A 20,878-nucleotide genomic window follows, 5' to 3' on the forward strand; every position below is an offset into this window, starting at 1 on the left:
ACGAAAAACTCAAGAAAAAGTTATTTAGGAGTTAATATATGAAAAATTACAGTACTTCTTTTATATATATATATATATATATATATATATATAAAATAAATTGTCATCACATAATATAAATATATTAAATTGATAAAAATGAATTGTTTTTTTTAAATATATAGATATGTACTTGGACCAAGGGATTAAGTATCAAAGTGTGAACCCGCTTTTGGTCAAGTGGCTAGCGCTGGGTGCTCATCTTTATATATGTACTTTTCATTTAATTTAATAAATTTTCAAAAAATGACTTAACAATAATTTTAATTTATTGTATGTTTCAAATAGTTTTAGGAAAAAAAAAAGAATATTAAAAGGATAATTTAAAAAGAGTAGAAATAAAATAATTAATGAATAGATTAAAAGTTTGTGAACTAACAAACAACGGTCCAACATAAAAAGGAGAGGGTTAGAGGTTACCCTCTTTAAAAGCCCTAACTCATAAGAGAAAAAAAAAATTCTAACCTAAACCTAACTACGGAGAAGAAAAAAGAGACACTCGTTTGCGGCGTGTGTAGTCTTGGAGGTCTTATGAATATGTTTGGCTGTCTTGCTTCTGCATAAGAAAGTATGTTGTTAATGATGCTCTTCTTTTCTGTATTTTTTTCCTTCCTTCTGTTATTGTCATTTTCATTTGCCCTTAGAACTTTCCAACACTGTCTATCATTTATTTTATTTTACCTTTCCTTCCAGCTGTGAAGAAAACTGTGAAGGAGTGGAAGAAAACTGTGAAGGAATGATTCACTTCATCTCAGCTTATTTTCACTGGAATGAAATTCTATCACGCCTTTTGTTGGTTCAATGGACTTTCTGCAGAGGTATTTTTCTTTTTTCAACTCTTATTTCATCGTTACATTTTATAAAGACTCTTAATAGTTCTTTCAATCAGTCTGAATGCTTACTTGGTTTCATTATGCATACTTTTGGTGCCCTAGTACAGAAAAACCTCCTTGGTGATTTTTGTATGTTTCAACTATAGTTGGAAAGCGATGGAATTTTTGACACACTTGCAATGCAAGAAAAAACTTAAAATTTTTTAAAAACCATGACTGCTATTGTTTTTGTAAATGTGAAATGTTCCAAATGTCAGCTGAGATATCCATGGTACAAATTTAAAGAATGAGAGAGTATAAAATACAGTACTTGTATATATGTATATGTTTTCTTTAATGATGGTTTTCCTGTGATGAATACAGTGGTTTCTTATATCGTAATGTCAAGGAATATGGCTTCGTCCAAACATGTCGGGAATGCGGTGCAACTCTCAGAGTTTTGGGGAGTGTTTGGAAAGGTATGGTTTCGCCATGTTAACAACTTGTTATGTTTCTTTTTTCTTTTTCTTTTATTAATTGCAATTCATTGTTAATTGCAATTCATTATTGGATTTAATAGTTCACCGATTGAATAGCCATAATCGAACAAATTGCTTTAATGATACAGTGATGTTACCAAATTGGAACTAATTATTTCTATTAATATCATGCATGAGTGATATTGCAGTTGGTCATTTAATTGAATGTTATCAAATTTGAGATGATTTTGCAGTTTGGTCATTTAATTGAATGTTATCACCATGAGTGATATTCCCTTCTGATACATTAAAGTTATAATGACATGTCGCAACCATTCATCTTATATTCATACTATATATAGTTACTTTTGTTTTTTGCAGGTGAGTTTCTTTTGTTTTTTGTTTTATTTCTTTGTGTTTTCAGTTGTTATTGTATCTTGAGTTTATTCTGAAAGATGAGTGCTCCTTTTAGGAAGAAAAAAGGCGAATTACCTACTGGTCCACTGTTTCATACAGCTAAGGCAACTGGGTTTAAATTCGTGTCTGAAATGCTTGTTGTAAACACTTCTAAGTATAACGAGATGGGATCCATCATGGTGAGTGTTTTGCTTTCAAAGCAAGTTTACTCATGTTTTCTGATCGAAGAAGCTCCTATGAATGCAAATTCACGCTTTGTTAATGATGTCAGGAGCATGAACATGTTAGTAGTTCAAGTTTTGATGAAGTTCTAGCTTGCAAAGGTGCTTCACCCATGAAACCAATTGCGTCAGAGAAGGTACCATACCTTTTATTGGGTTAATTTGAATACGTTTCACTCATTGGTGCATCTAGTGAGAGGAGTTAATTTTTGCTGTACGACTATGCAGGAATAGTTGAAATTGTTTTACCTACATCTAATCTTGACATCCATGTTAACTGTATGGTATAGATTAACTTTTCATACCTGTGATGCATTAATATTTTAAATTGGACTATGTATTCAAATCTTGTTACTAGATTTTTATATGCGTACTGTACTTGTGCCTATGTATCTCATCTGGACTTTTGTGTTTAAAACTTCTATAGTGTGTGTGCCTATATATATATATATATATATATATATATATATATATATATATTTACAATTATATTTTGTTTAATTCATAATGATGTATCCATTATTTTGTCTTTTTAGATAGTCATATTTACCTATATCATTGTGTATTATGTGATGTTTTCGTTGATCCTGTAAACACTCAGAGGAATTCTACCAAAATATCTAAGAAGACGGCGCGTGAAGAATTAAAGGAAATATCTAATGCAAAGAATGGTGATAGTGCTGGCAAAAAGAAGAGCTACAGAAGGCGTAAAATTTGCCAAGAAATTCCAAATGAGGAAAAAGGGAACGCAAATGATGACACCAGAGCTTGTAGCAAAGTCGCTGAAAAGGAAACAAAGGTAGATAGCAACCATGATTTTTGTCACAATAAAATATTGTTAGGAACTGAGGCTGAAGGAAAATCGTTGTCTGCGGTGCAGATATAAGGGTGATATATTTTGTGTAACATTAAATTATGCACTCCAGATATAATTGTGCATTTGTTACATATATACTTGTATGACTTTGGTTTGGTTTAGGTGTCCATCCTTGACTGCTAGCAACGGAAGTAATTCATGGTTGAAAGCGCCGAAAGATTTAATAGCTGAATCTGATCATATAATGAAGGATTTTTCTTTGGATTGGCTTGAAGAAGGTGCAAGTGGATATCACAACTTTGATTTGTCTAGGAAGCTCACTTTGCTGAATTTTCTTTGTGATGAAGCTTTAGGCACGGAGTAATAATATTGTGTTAAAGTGTGTTGCTAGCATATTTGTAGCTTGATTTATATTTTATTTGTTCTGAATATGTGGATATGATTAACATTGTGGAAAGTGTTTTGTAGGTATTGGTGAACATGCTTGACCATTTTTGATTGAGAGTTGAGAAAGTTCCCCGTTTTTTGTGTCCTTTGTATAAATGGAAGCATTATTGTGATATACAATCATGTAGTACGATTGTAAAGTTGATGATAATGCTAAAACTTGAAAAGAATATGAACTTGTATCTTGTTGTAGTGAATTATAAAGTTAGAAGTTTATTTTTTATAGAAACAAGAGAAACATAGGTTTTGATGTAATTACCATTCTCAGTGATCTTATTCTTCATTTAACTAGTTAGATATGGATTGAAATCAATTGCAAAGTGATACATTCTAAATATTCTTAAGTAATTACATCTTTTACCTTAATATTTATCAACTTTAGGTTTTCATTTAATACTACTGCTATATGATTTTTTCTTAACCATACAATCTATCATATTATATATATATATATATATATATATATATATATATATATATATATATATATATATATATATTATATGTGTGTGGAATTAGTTGGGAAAATTGTTTATATTAAGTAGTTCTATTTATCAAAAGGGTTAAGTGTTTATAAGTTATTTACAAATTTTAAACGTGAGTTGGATTTCTATATTCAACATTTTATACCTATTCATATAGTCGGTTTATTTTCTTTCTTTTTATATAATTTTTAAGTTATTTTAAATAATTTTGTTATTTCATGGATGTAATTTTTTCAGATTTTTAGTTAATTTCTATATGTAGGGAGAGACATCCTTTAATCATTACTACTTTTATTAACTTTTTTAATTTAGTATTATAGTAACTTTCATATCTAATAGAGTTCTATATTATAATATCATAATAGAATATTTTTTTAACTATCATTATCTTACCAAGTGTTAATTCAATAGTGATTTCGTTATTTTAACGATTAAATTGTTCTATTTTTGTAATAATAAAGTGTACGTTGACTTTCCCCAGGAGATAAAAGTTCATGAATAAATTATATTTAATACTTTTTTAGCATCTTCAATTTATATCAGTCAAAATAATGAACTTAGAACTTGAGTTTTGTAAAATATCTGTCACATTAAATTTTGAGATTTTAGATTTTAATTAACAACGTAAGTTATAAGAACAAAATAATTACCTTCTAAACTAAAAAAAAATAATGTATTAAAAATTATAAAGTAAGTTTTATGACTTGTGTTTTGAAGCATAATTGCAAGAATTTTAAAAAAATAATATGATATAGTAAAATAATACCGCATAGCATAATATGATTTTATAATATGTTTAAAAACTATACATTTTTTTTGTATTTTCCTTAAAATCATTATATTGTTTCTGTTCTTTGTTTATACTAATTCACTTTTTTAATTCTTAAATACATTACTCTTCATTTCTAGTAAGAGAGATGGCTATAGCTGAAAGAAAATGTTAATGTAATTTGAAAAAAATTTAAGAAAATATTATTGTTAATTTATCCCCCTTAAGAGATGGCTATATAAGGAGACATATCAATAGGCTTATGTTTGTAATAGTTTTATGATCATTTATAACAATATAAGAAAAGAAACTATCACTGAAAATATGAAAATATCCTTTCTTGTCTGGCTGACACGTGTTAAATTTGATGGTTTTATTATTTTTCCTTTTTTTCTCAGAAACTTCCACTTTTCTCCCCGTCCTCTGTGTTGTTTTCTTCTGTTTATTGGGTTTGATTGTCAAATTCATTTTCCCGCTTAATATGTGTGACATTTGATTGGTTGATTGATTGATGTTTGAGTAATTGGCAGAGGCAGAAGAGTGTTGAGTCTTCTAAAAATTAGAATTTATTTCAGTAGCTCATTCCTTTGATTTTGTTTCGTGGCTTTGATGTTCCGGTCCTCTGTAGAAACCAAGTAATTTTTTACATTTTTCCTTCAATCTTTGTTTTATGATTAGCATTTTTTCTACTTTTTTCGTTAATTTTTGTTTCATTTGCTCATTCCTTCGTTTTTTTGGTTTTGATGTTCCGCTCCTCTGTAGAAATCAGGTATTTTTCTACTTTTTTCCTTCGATCTTTGTTTCATGATCAAGTTTTTTTCTACTTTTTTCGTTAAACTTTTGTTTCAGTAGCTCATTCCTTCGTTTTTGTTTTCTAGCTTTGATGTTCCGATCGTATGTAGAAATCAATTTTCTACTTTTTTCGTTCAATCTTTGTTTCATGATCAAGTTATTTTCTTCTTTTTTTGTTAAATTTTTGTTTCATCACTCTTTGGTGTTGTGATCTTTGGTATGCTAAATTTCATTCGTTTTGATTTTTGATCTCTTTCATCTGTGTATTATACAACAGCCTGACGTTTTCTTCTACCTATTTCATTTTCTTCTCTTTGTAAACATCATGTATTATCTACCCTTCTCCCTCCCGCCTTATTTTGGATGCTCTGTTTTTTTTTTTTTTATTTCCTTCATTACACACGAAGTCCTTTTTTTGTCCTTTTTCATTTTTTACATGTTTGAGAATGGGTCCTTGATTTCACCTTTTTTTTTAACTTTAAATTTCTAACTCCAGGATATCTTTGTATTTTAGGTTTTGGTTTTGGTGTTTATGGAAGTTAAATGTTTTTATTCTTAGTGGATCGTGCTATTCTTATTGTTCAGGGTTATTTATTTTATTTGTTTGTTTTGCATCTCTTCTGCCTATATGTTTTTTAAAAGTTATCTAATGACTATAGTGTTTTGATAAATGGTTTATAGATGGCCAGAAAATTTGATTTTATTAGTGGGATTGATGGTCAGAGAGAAACTCTTAAGCTTGCTTTTAGGGTAACTGATTTGTGGTCCGTAAAGAATCGTTGTTTTAATATGCATATTGAGATGATATAGATGGATGAAAAGGTAAGTTGTTGTTGTTTATGGTTAAAATAATATAATTCGTTGAGTTTAATTTTTACTAACCTTATTTGATTATTGTATTAAGCATGATATTATTCAGGGCTTGGTTAAAAAGGAAGAATTTTCTTTGTGGGAACAGAAGTTGGTTGAGGGAAAAAGTTATATTATGAACAACTTCAAAATTTTAACTAATCAAGGACAGTACCGTGTATGTGATCATTCGTTTAAGTTGTTATTCTACGACCATCAAAGAACACTTACTTCCTACTATTCCAATGAAAGTATTTAAGTTTAAGTTTATTAAAGATATTGCTGATGGGAATTTTGTTGCTGATTTGTTGTTGGTAAGTCTGTAAAATTATATTTTGACTAACTAATGTTCTTCTTTTTACGTTTTTACATTTTTTTGCTTGGTATATGTGATTAAATAACTTTCAATTTTCAATTAGATGTCATTAGTGTTGTTGACAATGTTAGGACAAAGTCTCATTCCAAAAATGTTATGTTTGATCTTAATGATCTGAGGTAGTTACTTATTTTTTTAACCATGTGCTCTCATTGCTGTAATCAATATGTCAAATTTTGACCACAACTTTATGTATGTAGCTTTGTAGTTGTTAGTTATATGTTGTGGGATTCTTACTGCTGCAAATTTCTTAGTACTTGGAAGGGAAATGACCCATCTAAAGATCTGTTGTGTTAACGTTGCAAGTACTGTGAAGTTTAATTTAGGAAATGATGGATGGAGTTTTCTGGCATGTAATAGTTGCAGGAAGAAAATCGATGAAATTGGACCTTTTAAGTGCACTTATTGTTGTTGGGCCTTAAAAGAAGCCCAAACGCAAATGCTCACTATTGGGAAAAGCTTTTTCCCTCACTCTAGACCACACACGTGCACGTCAGTCCACCTAACTCACCTTTCTTCTTCTTGAACCTTTCTCCGCTTCTTCTCTGCTCCACCACCGTCAAGCTAATGACTTGGCTTCTCTTTGTCTCCCTTTGACAGCCACGTTCCTTTGTTTCTCACTCACTCACTAAATCCTTTTCTTGTTTGCAGGACACGCACCAGCTTTCATGGAGGAAGAAAGAAAAAAATAGCAAGGGAAATATATGTTTTTTGCAGAGAGAAGGTAATCTACTTTTTATTGAATATGCGTATGTATATCTAAAATAGATGAAACTGAAGCAAGTATTTATATGCTGTTACCTTGTTTTGTTTGTAACAAAAACAAAAAAACCGAAACTGAAACTAATTTTTGGTTACAACTGTCAACAATTGTGACTTTACTAATGATAAACCTGGACTTAGGTAAGTAGATGTCAGTTATCATAAATGTCTCAATACTTATGTTTTTCCATACTTTTATCATATCAGTGAAATTATTCAAGGAACTTACATACGAATAATGCAGATATAAGTTGGAAGTGCAAGTAATGGATGAATCTGGATTCGGGAATTTTGTGTTGTGGGATCAAGACTACACTGATCTTATTGGAATATCAGCTGTGGATTTAAGAAAGAAAATGATAAATGTACAACTATTGTGTTTTTTTTTTGTTACACAATTCTAACTTATCATATGTACTGAAATTAACTACTACAGTTTAATTATTTAATCTATTAGAAAGGTGAGGATCATCTTAAATGTTTCTCGGAAGATCTAGATGTTTTGCTAGGATGTATCCTTGCTTTTAGGGTGAGATGTCAACCCAAAACTAAAAAACTAAATGTGCATCTGTAATCAAGGTTTCAAGTGACCTAGAAATTTTTGGAAGCATTAAAAGTTAGATTGACCAAAAAACCGTAAGATTTCCGTGTTTAAGTTTATTTATGTCTGCTATTGTTATTTTAAATCATTCAGTTCAAATTCTTTGTTTTTATAGATTGAAAAAGCAGATGAGATGTCTAGGTCTAACATGACAACAAAGTTTCAAAGTTGTGTGGTCAGTTCATATAATATGGTTTTTATCATACAAATTTTCTATTGTACTTGTCTGTAAGCAAATTTAACATAGTCTTTCATTATTTTTTACAGATGTCCATGAGTGCGAGATGTCCATGAGTGCGACAACTAACCATGATCCTGAAGTTGATAAAAATCCTATTCCTTCAAAACTATTATCACTAGATTCTAACCTTGAGTTTGAAAGATTTGAAGATATTCCATCAAGGCAAATGTTGACCACCAAAATAACAAAGACAAGGAAGAAATTTATTAAGAAAGCGAAGACTTAAGATCAAGGAAATTATGCTTGTCTGACTTTTAACAATTATAACCTTATGTCGATATTATCCCATGTTTTTGAAGTCAAAACAAATCTCTTTTGGTATATGTATATTTGAAGTTATAAGTCAAGATTTGTGTAACCGTTTTGATGGTCAAATGTAAATGGAAAGTACCGATGACCGTAGAACATTTATAACTCAGCTTTATTTGATATGGTTATTAATTTATATATAGACCTGAAAGCTATGACAGTTTATTAGAAAAAATCTCTGTTTGTGACATCAAATTTCATATTAATATATAATTCAAAGTAAACATTAATACATATGTTTAAAATCTTTGCTGATTACATGCGACTTACTTACTCTTTTCATAATGCTTTTATTTAAATAAACAAAACTGAACTTGTCTTAATTATGATATTACTTATTCGTCATTCTCATTTTAAAATAACCTTTTTCTGACTGACTTTAAAAGAAATAAAACATTCTACACAATGATTTTGTAACAACACAATAACAATAGCATATTTTTTATATTCAATATGTATTTAAAAAAACACAATTAAATCCTACTATTATATAATAATATGTATTACACATTTGGTACACCAAAAAAATTATGTTATATCTATTAATTAACTTTAAATGTAACTTTATTTAAAACATACATTTATCAACCATTTTATGGCTGTTTTATCATACTTAAAATAATATTTGTGTTAATCAGTCAATATAAATTTAATTTAAGAAATACATTTACTTACCATTACTAACGTCTTTTCTAATTTGTAATTTATAATTTAATTTTAATGAATACCAATAATGATGTAAGTCAGATTTTATTATCATCACCCAATAACTTTTTAGATTGGCACCATTTTTTATTTGTATATATATTAGACCAAACACTAATGTAATTAGGCTACAAGCAATATTTATCAGGAACTGAAAAGCAAAACCAAATTCTTTTTCAAACAGATTTATGTTCTCTACGAAAAAAAAGCATGTTAAGTGGTACAAGGTTCTGTTTTTACACAATATTCAGGTTCAACTTTAACTCTACAATTTACTTTTTTATTGTTTTTCTGGGATTATTGCATTGAATCTTCGATTGTCCACATTAGGTGTTAATTTTGTGGTTTCTTCAATTTGTTTACCTATGAAAGTTTTCATATTTAACAACTTTATAAAGGAATCAACTTTATTTTCTTAAGCGCAGCACCCATCGGCATTAGATTATGAACAAGTTATATTGTTTTTAGATAAGTTACTTAAGCTGTAAGAAATGTTTAACAATATTAATAATTTGTGTATTCAGCTATAAACTTTGGCTGTTTTCAAAGATGGAGGACGAGAACTTGGAACCAAATACAATTTCACAAGATGCACAGAAGAAAAGGAAATTGGTACTAAAAGAAAAGGGACTGAGTATTGTTAATGGTGTCCAATATACAAAGCATCATAAGGAGCATGAACATCAGACAAGAAATTCTACACCTCTTTCTGATTTATCGTTAAAATTCATTAATGAAAATAGTTCAAGTGTTTTACAAGGATTTTCTAATAGTAAAACCACTGGTAGAGGATTTTGTTAGTTTTGAAATAGTGATTTTAGTCAAGAAGGGGGGCTTGAATTGGCTATATAAAACTTTTTTGAAAGCTTAAACTTCTTTTCAATTGAATCTAATGGATTGTAAAGTTTGGATGTAAATGCAGCAAACCAGTACACTTTCAGTTGATTAAAATATAAATCAATAGACTAAGTTATTCTTGAAGCAATGAAACAGTCGATTAAAAAGACAAATCAGTCGGCTAAAATACTGAAGATTTATGCAGAATGCAGAATTCGCAAATTCAACTCAAACAACAATCTTTTACATACAAGACTTGTTCCAAACAATATTTATAACAAGTATAAAGCCTCAGATTACACAAGAACGCATTAAATCACACAAATGATCAAATTGCTTGATTTTCTTGAGTTTTCAAAGAGTTTCAAAGAGAGTGAGACGAGGGAAAGAGAAATGCATAACTGTTTTTGTACTGGTTCCCTTAATCACAAAGCTACATCCACTTTACCAGGATAACCTGAGTTTGGTTTCCACTACATTCAAAAGTTTTACAAATCACACACCAAGATTACATTTTTGAACACCAAATCTCACAAAATTTTTAACACACATAAAAATCTAGACACACATCCTACAAGAATCACACTTACAGTCCTGAAATCACATCAGTCAAACCAACCAGAGGCATAAGAACATCCAAACCTGATGGGGGTTGTCCCTAGCCAACCATACATGTGTTCTTCAAGCTACTCACAAGCCAAAATGCCTCCAAGATCAACCATGATCAACCAAGATCTTCAAAACACTAGTTGTAGCTGTGTATTGCAGAGAGAGAGCTTTCCAGAGATGAATGACAAATTTTCGTGCTTAAAAACTCAAATTCGCACCTTTGCTCGCGAAAACACAACTTATATAGTCTGGTTTAAGTGAAAACAGTCGATTGAATTTTCTGTATAGTCAGCTTATTTCACTTGACTTAAGTGAAATCAATCGATTGAAAAATAATTCAATTGACTAAATGCATTCATACCAGAAACTATATACAACAAGCCTTTTAACCTGTTAAAACCCATTTTAACATATTAAAAGAGACACACTAAGGCACACAAGACATCTAACCTATGTCATATAGCCTACCAACATTGTATAACACTAAATCATTACATTTAACATGTTATTTTCAGATTTAACATAGTAAAACATGATCTTCAAATGAATCTTCATCAATCTTCATCAAACACCTATGATCTTCATGCACATGGCTTTATCAATTCTTTGCTTCAAGCTTGCTTGTGTCTACAATCTCCCCCTGAATTGATGAAGCCAACACCCTCGAGTTGAATTAATGAGCTAAGATCCATAGAGAAACTTGAAAAAGCTTTTTCATACAAGATACCAATATTCTAAATATACAACCTAGCAAAAGCATACAAGCATACATACATATCACATATGCATATGCTCCCCCTATCACTAATAATATAATTTAACTTCAAATTTTAGATTAAGTTTGCAGTATTATAAGATTCCAGCTTATTTATTCCAGGTTTTCCAAATCTAACACACTTTTGCTCATTTTAACTCATTTTTCTCCCCCTTTGGATTCATCAAATGAAAGTAAATGCATAAATCATTTTGGAAAGATGAAAATTTTCATTAAAATAGTAACATAGGGGTATATCAGGGCAGCTGATACGAATACAAGCACACAAGAATAGAAACAGAAATAACATATACATCATGAAGTTGAAACTAATATAATCAGTCGACTGAAATGAGAAAATAGAAAATTAAAATACTGGGACAGACAAACAGGCACACAAAATGCAACATAAAAATGCAATGCATGACCTATGAGCCATCCCCTTGACTCATTCCTAGGGTTGTCCCTATTGTAGATGATGGAGGCGTGGTTCAGGATGGTCACAAAGATTTCAGAGCAATTGATGGAATCATGTCCAAGACCTTAAAAGAGATCTCGGATTAGCTTCAGATTTTAGAACATGAACTCTCTTATAATTCTTGTAATCTTTTTGTTTGGGCTTTACCGGAACTTTAGTTATGTTGGGCCTTTTTGGTGTTTCGGCCCATAGTATATAAACCATTGTGAGACACATTTGTATTCAGATTTGAGTTTTATGAAACAGTGAGTTTTCTCTCAAGTCTCGAGGTTCTCCTCAGAACCACCGGTCCTTATCTTTGAATCTCCGATTCAAAGTGGCGGATCTTCCTCACTTATCTTGGAATCTCCTCCAAGTGGCGTGATTTCCTTTCGTTCCGCAAAAACCCCCAATCGACGTCCTCCATTTTCCCCCTTTTCATTTTAGGGTTCATACCCATTTTCGTTCTAGATGAATTCCTCCCCAAATCCGAGACGATCCTTCATCAGTAGACATTGGAGAGGAGGTCATAAACATTATGGAGTTGATCATCCAAGTCTTGGAACCTAGTTGTGCAGTATGCATGATGTGCATTTTGTGCCATGTTGAGGTCTTGAAGCTGGTTGAGAACCATTCTCTCAAATTGGGAGTATGCAAGTCTAGTATTCTCAAGAGGGTTATAAATTTCAATTGCCATGGGCAATGGTTCATCTTCCCCTTGATTTCCTCCACTAGTTCCCGCTTCATGTCATTTGCTCCAACTTCAATATTTGCACCTTGATCTCCTTCAACCAGCCAAGTGTTGCCTATCTTGGTGAATCCCATCTTGTGCATATTCAGTGTAGAAACATGATTTAGAAGTCCAGTAGACTCCTCAAGCTCTCTTTCCACATCCACACCAAAATGCTCAATGAACTTGGAGATGAGCACCACATGTGGAAGCTTGAAATTTGTGAGCCTCTTTGCCTTCATCATATGGTCACGAATTGTGTATGTCTAGTCCACCATCACACCATTTTGAATGCAGTACATTACCACAAGATCATCTTCATTCAAAGTTGCATGATTGCTCCCCCTAGGCATGATGATCTTGGTCACTACCATGGCTAGCAACCTTTCCTCCACATGAAGCCTTCCCACATGAAAATTTCTAGTTTGCTCACCTTGATTTCGGACACATTGGTTGAAGTATTGCACGCCTATTTGCCTTAGGCCAGCCACATCCTTCCATGTTTGCCTAGTAATCTTCATCTCCACACCTTTGACACTTGTTTTGAGAATGCCATTGCTGAACTTGAGGTTGGCATAGAACACCTTCACCAAATCTAGATACACTTTGCATGAAAGCTCAAGGAAAGTCTTCAATTTTTGAGCTTTGAGATGTTACTAAAGGTTGCCAAAGTTTTCTTCCCTTAGCTACGACATACGAATCACCTTAGAAAGAATGATTTGCTTCCTATTGATCTCAATCAAGAAGGTTTGAATTTTGTCTTCATGACCTTCAAACCATACCTCAAGCCTTCCTTGATTCATGACATTTGGAGAGGATGGAGTAGGTGGGGTAGAGCTTTCATCATCTGAAGGGGTTGTTCATGATCTTCTAGGCATGGTAAAATGTAGGTTTGGCTCTTACTAGCAAATGAGAATTCCAATGCATGATGCTTATTCAAGTATTTATAGAATCACCTTGTAGATTTTTAAAATCAGTCAATTAAATTGTGCAAATATTCTGTTTTCAATGCAGTACAAGAAATGACAACAATTAAATGTGAGGGAATATGTATCAGAGATGTAGTGATGTGTTTCCCATGCGTTTTATGAACAATCCACTCACAAACAGATCACATCTAATGCATGCTCATTGGAAATCATGTAATTAAAGCACTTTATGGTCAATGCAATCTGAAAAGTTGATTTTAGCTGATGTAATAACTATTACATGCTACTACTATAGTCCAAAAACAATTATGTGATGCATACTTTGACTGGGTCACTCAATTAAAATCAATTCAAGCATATTCACATCAGCACAAGTGATTTTAACACATAAAAATATAGAGTTAGTCGACTAAAACTATACCAGAAAACTGATTTTTGGTGCAGTGGCAGTTTTAAGTGAAATCTATGTGTTAAATTTGCAGTTTTAGCTGACTAAAAATATCAGATTACACAAAATTCACATTAGACCAATTTAAATCAAATATATATGATGTTTTGTGAGATTTAACAAATTGAAACAGTCCAGAATACAAATTATGCAGATTTTGACAATTTAAGTGAAATCTATGTGTTAAATTTTCCTATTTAGCTGACTGAAATTCTAGCAGTTTTCAAATTATGCAGATTTTTATCATTTTAAATGCAGCACACACATGATCTAATAAGATTAACAAGCCAAATAGATATCAACATATATACTTTATGTCAAGAATACCTAATTCAGTTATAAGCTTATTAAATCTATCACGTGCAAGTGGTTTAGTGAATAAATCCGCCAATTGATTTTCAGTTTTCACAAACATGATTTCAATATCACCTTTTTGAATATGATCTCTTATGAAATGATGCCTGATTTCAATGTTAGTTTTAGAATGCTGGATTGGATTCTTAGTTAGGTTGATTGCATTTGTATTATTATAATAAAGAGGTACCTTCTCTAGCTTTACACCATAGTCCATAAGTTTATGCTTCAACCATATGCTTTGAGCACATGCATGTCCAACTGCTATGTACTCAGCCTCAGCTGTAGAGAGTGCTACACATGCTTGCTTCTTACTATTCCATGAAATTAGGCTTGATCCAAGTAGATGGCATGTACCAATTGTGCTTTCCTATCCAATTTGCATCTTGCATAGTCAGAATCTGAAAAACCACTAAGAACAATGTTAGATTCATTAGGATACCATAATCCAACATTAGTTGTTCCTTTCAGATACTTGAGAATTCTTGTTGCAGCTTTGAAGTGCGATTCCTTTGGATTGGATGGAAACCTTGCACACAAGCAAACACCAAATTGTATATCCAACCTACTGACACTTAGATATAGCAAGGAACCAATTAACCCTCTATATTTGGTTGAATCAACTTGTTTTCCAGCTTCATCTGCATCCATAAGGCAGTTTGTAGCAATTAGAGTGGCATCCTCTTTGCAACCTGCATTTTAAACGTTTTCAGTAGGTCAAAACAATATTTTGACTGGCTTAAAAGTGTCCCATGCTTGAGTTGCTTCACTTGCAGCCTTAGGAAGTAGGTTAGCTCACCCATCATAGACATCTCAAATTCTCCCTGCATAGCTGCAACAAACTCTTCACACATGGAGTTATTATTTGATCCAAAGATTATATCATCTACATATACTTGAACAAGTATTACATCACTTGCATGCTTTCTAATGAAAACTGTTTTATCAACAACACCTCTAGCATATCCTTTAGATAAAAGAAATTTGTTTAACCTCTCATACCACTATCGTGGAGCTTGTTTCAAACTATATAAAGTCTTTTTCAATTTGAAAACATGATTAGGATAGAAGTGATCTTCAAAGCCAAGGGGTTGTGATACATACACTTCTTCATTTAAGAAACCATTCAACAATGCACTTTTCACATCCATTTGAGAAAGTTTGAAATTACACATGCATGCATATGCTAATAATAACCTCACAACTTCTAGCCTAACTACACGTGCATATGTTTCATCAAAATCAATGCCTTCCTCTTGATTATAACCTTTAGCAACTAGCCTAGCCTTATTCCTAACAATGTTACCATTTTCATCCATTTTATTCCTGAACACCCATTTTGTACCAATCACATTCATTGCATCAGTTTTAGGAACAAGAGACCACACATCATTCCTAGTGAATTGATTAAGTTCATCTTGCACAACAACAACCCTATTACTATCACATAATGCATCATTCACATTCTTAGGTTCAATTTGAGAAACAAATTCAACATGTCGAAAGAATGCAAGCTTGCGTCTAGTGGATACTCCTTGTTCTATGTCATCAATTATGTTGTCCTTTGATAATCCATTAGGTTCAATCCACTCCTTGGGTAAGTTATTTTCTGCAGCTTTTTCACTCGACTGAATTTGCTTTTCAGCTGACTGATTTTCTGCAGCAGATTCCAATTCTGCAGCAGATTGCTTTCTGCGTTATATCTTCTTCATCTACAATCTTAGGCACATGGTTTTGCAATTTTGGGTTAGTTTCATCAAATACAACATGCATAAACTCTTCAACAGTCATCAATCTCTTATTATAGACTATATATGCATGACTTTGTATAGCACAGCCTAGAAAAATACCTTCATCCATTTTTGCATCAAATTTGCCAAGACTTTCTTTGTCATTGTTTAAGATGAAACACTTACATCCAAATACTTTTAGGTGGCTTAAAACAGACCTCCTCCCTTTGAAAAGTTCATAGGGTGTTTTCTTCAAAATTGGCATAATCAACACTCTATTTAAAACATAGCAAGCAGTGTTGACTGCATAAGTCCAAAAGTACATAGGTAGTGAATTTTCATTTAACATAGTTCTAGCTAGTTCCTCAAGTAACCTGTTTTTCCTTTTAATAACACTATTTTGTTGTGGGGTTCTTGGTGCAAAAAAAATATGCTTAATGTCATGCTTTTCACAAAAGTGTTCAAACTTTTCATTTTGAAATTCCCCTCCATGGTCACTTCGAAGAGACACTATCTTGGAACTCTTTTCATTTTCTAGCATCTTGACAAGTCTTTTAAAGCATGAAAAATGTCATTTTTGGCAGCTAAGAACAAAGTCCATGTGTACCTAAAGAAATCATCAACTATAACTAATGCATAAAGATTGCCACTAAGACTCATGGTTCGAGATGGACCAAATAGATACATGTAAAGCATCTCTAAAGGTCTTTTAGTTGACATGCTTCACACACTCTATCCTTCTCAAAATTGAGTTTTGGTAGTCCTTCAACCAGCTATTTTCTATTTAGCTGATTAAAATGCTGCATGTGACAAAGTCTCCTATGTCATAACCAAGTGTCATCCTCTTTTGTAAGCAAACAATGGATGCTAAATGATGCATGATGCAGATCTAGTAGATATATATTGTTGACTCTTTTTCATATCAAAATAATAGTACCATATGCATCATATATATAAAGGAATTATTTGGTTCAAACATCACTTTAAAGCCTTTGTCACATAATTGACTTATACTTATCAAATTATGTTTCAACCTTTCTACCAGCAACACATTCTTAATGTTGAAAGAGGATCCATTGCCCATGACTCCATTTCCAAGGATTCTTTCTTTATTGTTATCTTCATAGGTTACAAATCCTTCCTCTTCAGTTCTAACTTTGCAAATTTGGTCTTATCTCCTGTCATATGCCTTGAGCAGTCACTATTTAGGTACCATAGATCCTTCTTTTCCTGTTTTATGACCTGCAAAACAATATAGTATTACATGGTACCCTTTGATAGTTTGGGTCAAACATGGTTATGCCTTTCTAGATCCTTTTGGGATCCATTTCATAATCCCTTAGGTACATCGTACTTTCTTGCATAGCAATTCTTAAGAACATGACCCTTTTTCATACAGTAGTTGCAAGAAATGAAGGGCATATCATTTGGCTCACTCTTGGAAAAGAAACTAGAGAACTTCTTGGCTTTCTTTTCATGGATAGGTGTATAACCAAGTCCATCCTTTCCAAAAACATAATTTTTAGAGCCAAGAACAGCTTCCAGCTTCCAGGTTAGGTACATAATACTTTCTTGCATAACAATTCTTAAGAACATGACCCTTTTTCATACAGTAGTTGCAAGAAATGAAGGGCATAGCATTTGGCTCATTCTTGGAAAAGAAACTAGAGAACTTCTTGGCTTTCTTTTCATGGATAGGTGTATAACCAAGTCCAGCCTTTCCAGATACATAATTTTTAGAGCCAAGAACAGCTTCCAGGTTTGGTTTTCCTCTTGTGAACTTTGCACAAGTTTTGAAAAGATATTTCACTTGATTTTTCAAAGTAGTGCAATTTTCACAAGGTTTTATAGCTAGCTGTTTTTCAGAACAATCGATTGAATTACTGTAAATCATTTCCAAATGTTCAAAATCAGTTTTTAAGTCAGTTGTTTCTAATTCTAGTTGGCTAACTTTATTTTCTAGCCAACTATTTAATCCTTTTAGTTGATTGTTCATGACAGCAATTTTGTTTGCCGCACTATGCAACTCTTCAAAGTCATACGACAATTGGTAATAGTCATTCTTATCTTTGGATGACAAGGAACTTGCTTGGCTTGATGAGGATGATTCATATTTGGCCATGAGGTAAGGATTTGCTTCCTCACTTTCTTCTTGAGATGAAGTGCTTCTTGAATCATCATTGTCCTCCCAAGCTGTGTAGGCACGTCTTTTCTTGGCCTTTTTCTCCTTTTTCCTGTCATAAACCTTCTCCTTCTCTTTGTTAACATTAGGACATTCAATCTTGATATGTCTTTGGTTTCCACAATTATAACATAAGAATTTAGAAGAATTACTTGAATCATTTTATTTAGAAATGTACCTCCTTTGATTACCTTTGTTGCATTTCCTCTTGAGATACTTCCCAAACCTCTTGACTAGTAGATTCAAGTTCTCATTATCACTTGTTTCAACAACCTCTTCCTCGGTTTCATCACTCTTCTTGGAGATACCCTTCAATGTTATGGTTTTTACCTTTTTCTCACTTGATTCAAGCTCACTTAGTCTTTGCATTTCAATCTCATGTTCTCTTAGTTTGCCAAACAGTGCAGCTGTTGTGATGATGGATAAATCCTTTGATTCAGATATGGCAGTCACCTTTGGTTGCCAATTTCTATCAAGACACTTAAGTAACTTGATGTTTAGCTCCTCTTTGTCAAATTCTTTGCCTAGACCCATGAGATGGTTGACTATGTGAGTGAACATCTTTTGCACTTCAGCTATGGACTCTCCTTTTTGCATCTTAAAAAGCTCATACTCTTGAATTAAGACATGCTTCCTTGCTCTTTTCACTTCATTCGTTCCTTCATGTGTAACCTCTAGGACATCCCACATTTCCTTTGCACTCTTACATTGGGAGACCCTAAAAAATTCATCCATACTCAAAGAAGAAGTGATGATGTTCTTGGCATTGCATTCATATTGAGCTCTTTGATAACACTGTCATTGACGCGATCAAATTAATACTACTAAACTACAGCAACGTCAGTATTCCTAAGATAGTAGTCAACAAAATAGAAAGGGTAAAGTAACCCAAAGTCGTCTCCCAACGAACACGGAATTGATTTTTAACAAATTAGTTTTTATAAAACTATACAAAAGAGTTAGTCAAATAAAATAATAAAAATATGAAAGATAAAGATAAAAAGATAAAATAAGATACAAACAATAGTAAAGAAAAATAGATTGATTCCATTGCTTTTTCAAAATAGATTCATCATCGGTTATCTAAAGATTATTGCTTAATTAATTATTGTTGTAGATTTACAAATTAATCAATGTAAAGTCTCAATTAATTTGTTGGCGTTCTCACTTTTAACCAATGTACAGTCTCAATTAAAAGTGAGAACTTTTAGATTATACACAGTAAATTCAATCAAAGTACAGTCTCAATCAAATTTTACTATTCCTAATCATGTCTATTCTTTTATCTCCTCGCCAAATAAAAAGCTTAATTAATCAAAGTAAAGTCTCAATTAATTTTCGTTAGAGTAAATAACTTTAATTAAAGTAAAGTCTCAATTATTGGTAAAAACTCATTTAATCACATGAAAGTTTCTAAATAAAATCAAAGTAAAGTCTCAATTAGATTTCAAAACCCTTGAACTCATATGATCAATATGCATATAGATTTAAAATCATTACTTTTTACATGATTCAAAGATAAAAGACATAGATGAATTAAAACCTCAACAATAATAAAAGAACAAAGAAATTAATTGATCTAACCTCAGAATCCAATTAAGAAATTACAATGGAATCAACCCAAGAAGTTTAGAACTCCATGAATGCAAAATAAAAATAGAAGAATGGAGAGAGAGAAAGGAAACGAAATTATGCCCCTCCAATAAGGTTCTAGAAAGAATGCAAAATAAAAGATACCTAAGGATGTCTCTACAAAAACCTAACCCTAGCTTCTAGAAACTAGGTCAAATAAGGTTATAAAAATGAGAGACAAAAGACCTAACTATGGTGTGTGCAAGGGTAATTTCGTTCTAGCACAAAAGAAGACAAAGAATGTGTCTCATATGTCTCCAAAAAGTGGCCAAAGTGTGCTAAAAACAAAGGAGACCAAAGGTACATAGGTACACTTGCTTCATGCCTTTTACTTTATGCTTTATGCCTTTGCTTTACTCTCTCATCCACATCATTTATGCTCCCCAATCACCATGCGCCACCTAGCATTGCTTTCTTACTCTTAATTAACTTACAAAGCAAATAAACATAGATTAGCATGTTGGCTTAAGTCAAGTCAACTATAGTCAACAAGTCAAACCTAGTCAAAGGTCAACAAGTCAACTAAAGTTGATTCAACTAAGTCAACTTAGGGAATCAAAAATAATAAACACAAATGAAAGGGATGAAGGATTAGTGAACTTCCTTTCTAAACATGCTTAGTCTTCTTAAGCATGTGCCTCCATCCTTGTTTGTGGTCAATTCTTCATCAAGAGGTGTATTTTTCCTTTATGGATACGGTGGAATATGGAAGACATTCATGTGGAAAACAATAGCATCTGCCATCAGATCTTAGGGAAAGATTGTGCTAATAGTAGCACCAAGTGGAATAGCATCTCTTCTATTTCGTGGAGGTAGGACAACACATTCAAAATTTAAGATTTTGATCCCTACTAGGGATGACAACGGGGTAGGGTGGGGAGAGGTTTCGTTATCCCATACCCATCCCCATAGAAAAAATTCATACACATCCCCATACCCAAACCCAACGGGTATCAAACTTTTGTCTCATCCCCATCCTCACCAGGTAACGGGTATAATCTCGTACCCATACCCGTACCCGTTTTCTTATTACTTTATATTAATTTTAATTAATTTTTTTAAAATAATATAAAATACGTCAAAGGAAACATAATA

General features: G+C 32.1%; 2 protein-coding genes across 4 annotated transcripts; one reads left to right on the top strand and one right to left on the bottom strand.

Annotated features, from left to right (window-relative positions):
- Positions 1-458: 458 nt before the first annotated feature.
- On the top strand, positions 459-3,309 carry LOC114181573 (uncharacterized). 3 transcript variants are annotated; one of them, XR_014994326.1, is made up of 7 exons: positions 459-607; positions 733-857; positions 1,236-1,330; positions 1,803-1,926; positions 2,019-2,105; positions 2,570-3,164; positions 3,254-3,309. XR_014994326.1 is itself a non-coding variant. In XM_028068065.2 (7 exons), the coding sequence occupies exons 3-7, from the start codon at positions 1,281-1,283 to the stop codon at positions 2,966-2,968; spliced, it is 480 nt and encodes a 159-aa protein (XP_027923866.1). In that variant the 5' UTR covers positions 460-607; positions 733-857; positions 1,236-1,280; the 3' UTR covers positions 2,969-3,309. The 3 variants fall into 3 exon arrangements, 2 of the variants coding, with proteins under 2 accessions (XP_085528365.1, XP_027923866.1); XM_028068065.2 differs by having other exon boundaries at positions 460-607; positions 2,570-2,767; positions 2,948-3,309; XM_085672239.1 differs by having other exon boundaries at positions 2,570-3,309.
- A 9,465-nt stretch (positions 3,310-12,774) lies between these two features.
- Positions 12,775-18,091, bottom strand: LOC146887007 (uncharacterized). Its single transcript, XM_085671975.1, has 6 exons — positions 17,564-18,091; positions 17,317-17,472; positions 17,102-17,211; positions 15,681-15,931; positions 14,597-14,931; positions 12,775-13,092 (listed from the first exon to the last, which is right to left on the bottom strand). Exons 1-6 carry the CDS (start codon positions 18,089-18,091, stop codon positions 12,775-12,777), a joined length of 1,698 nt encoding a protein of 565 aa, XP_085528101.1.
- Between the last annotated feature and the right edge of the window lie 2,787 nt (positions 18,092-20,878).

Source organism: Vigna unguiculata, chromosome 4, assembly GCF_037176805.1.
Source record: "Vigna unguiculata cultivar grain cowpea cultivar isolate G323 ecotype 2 chromosome 4, ASM3717680v1, whole genome shotgun sequence".
Taxonomy (NCBI): domain Eukaryota; kingdom Viridiplantae; phylum Streptophyta; class Magnoliopsida; order Fabales; family Fabaceae; genus Vigna; species Vigna unguiculata.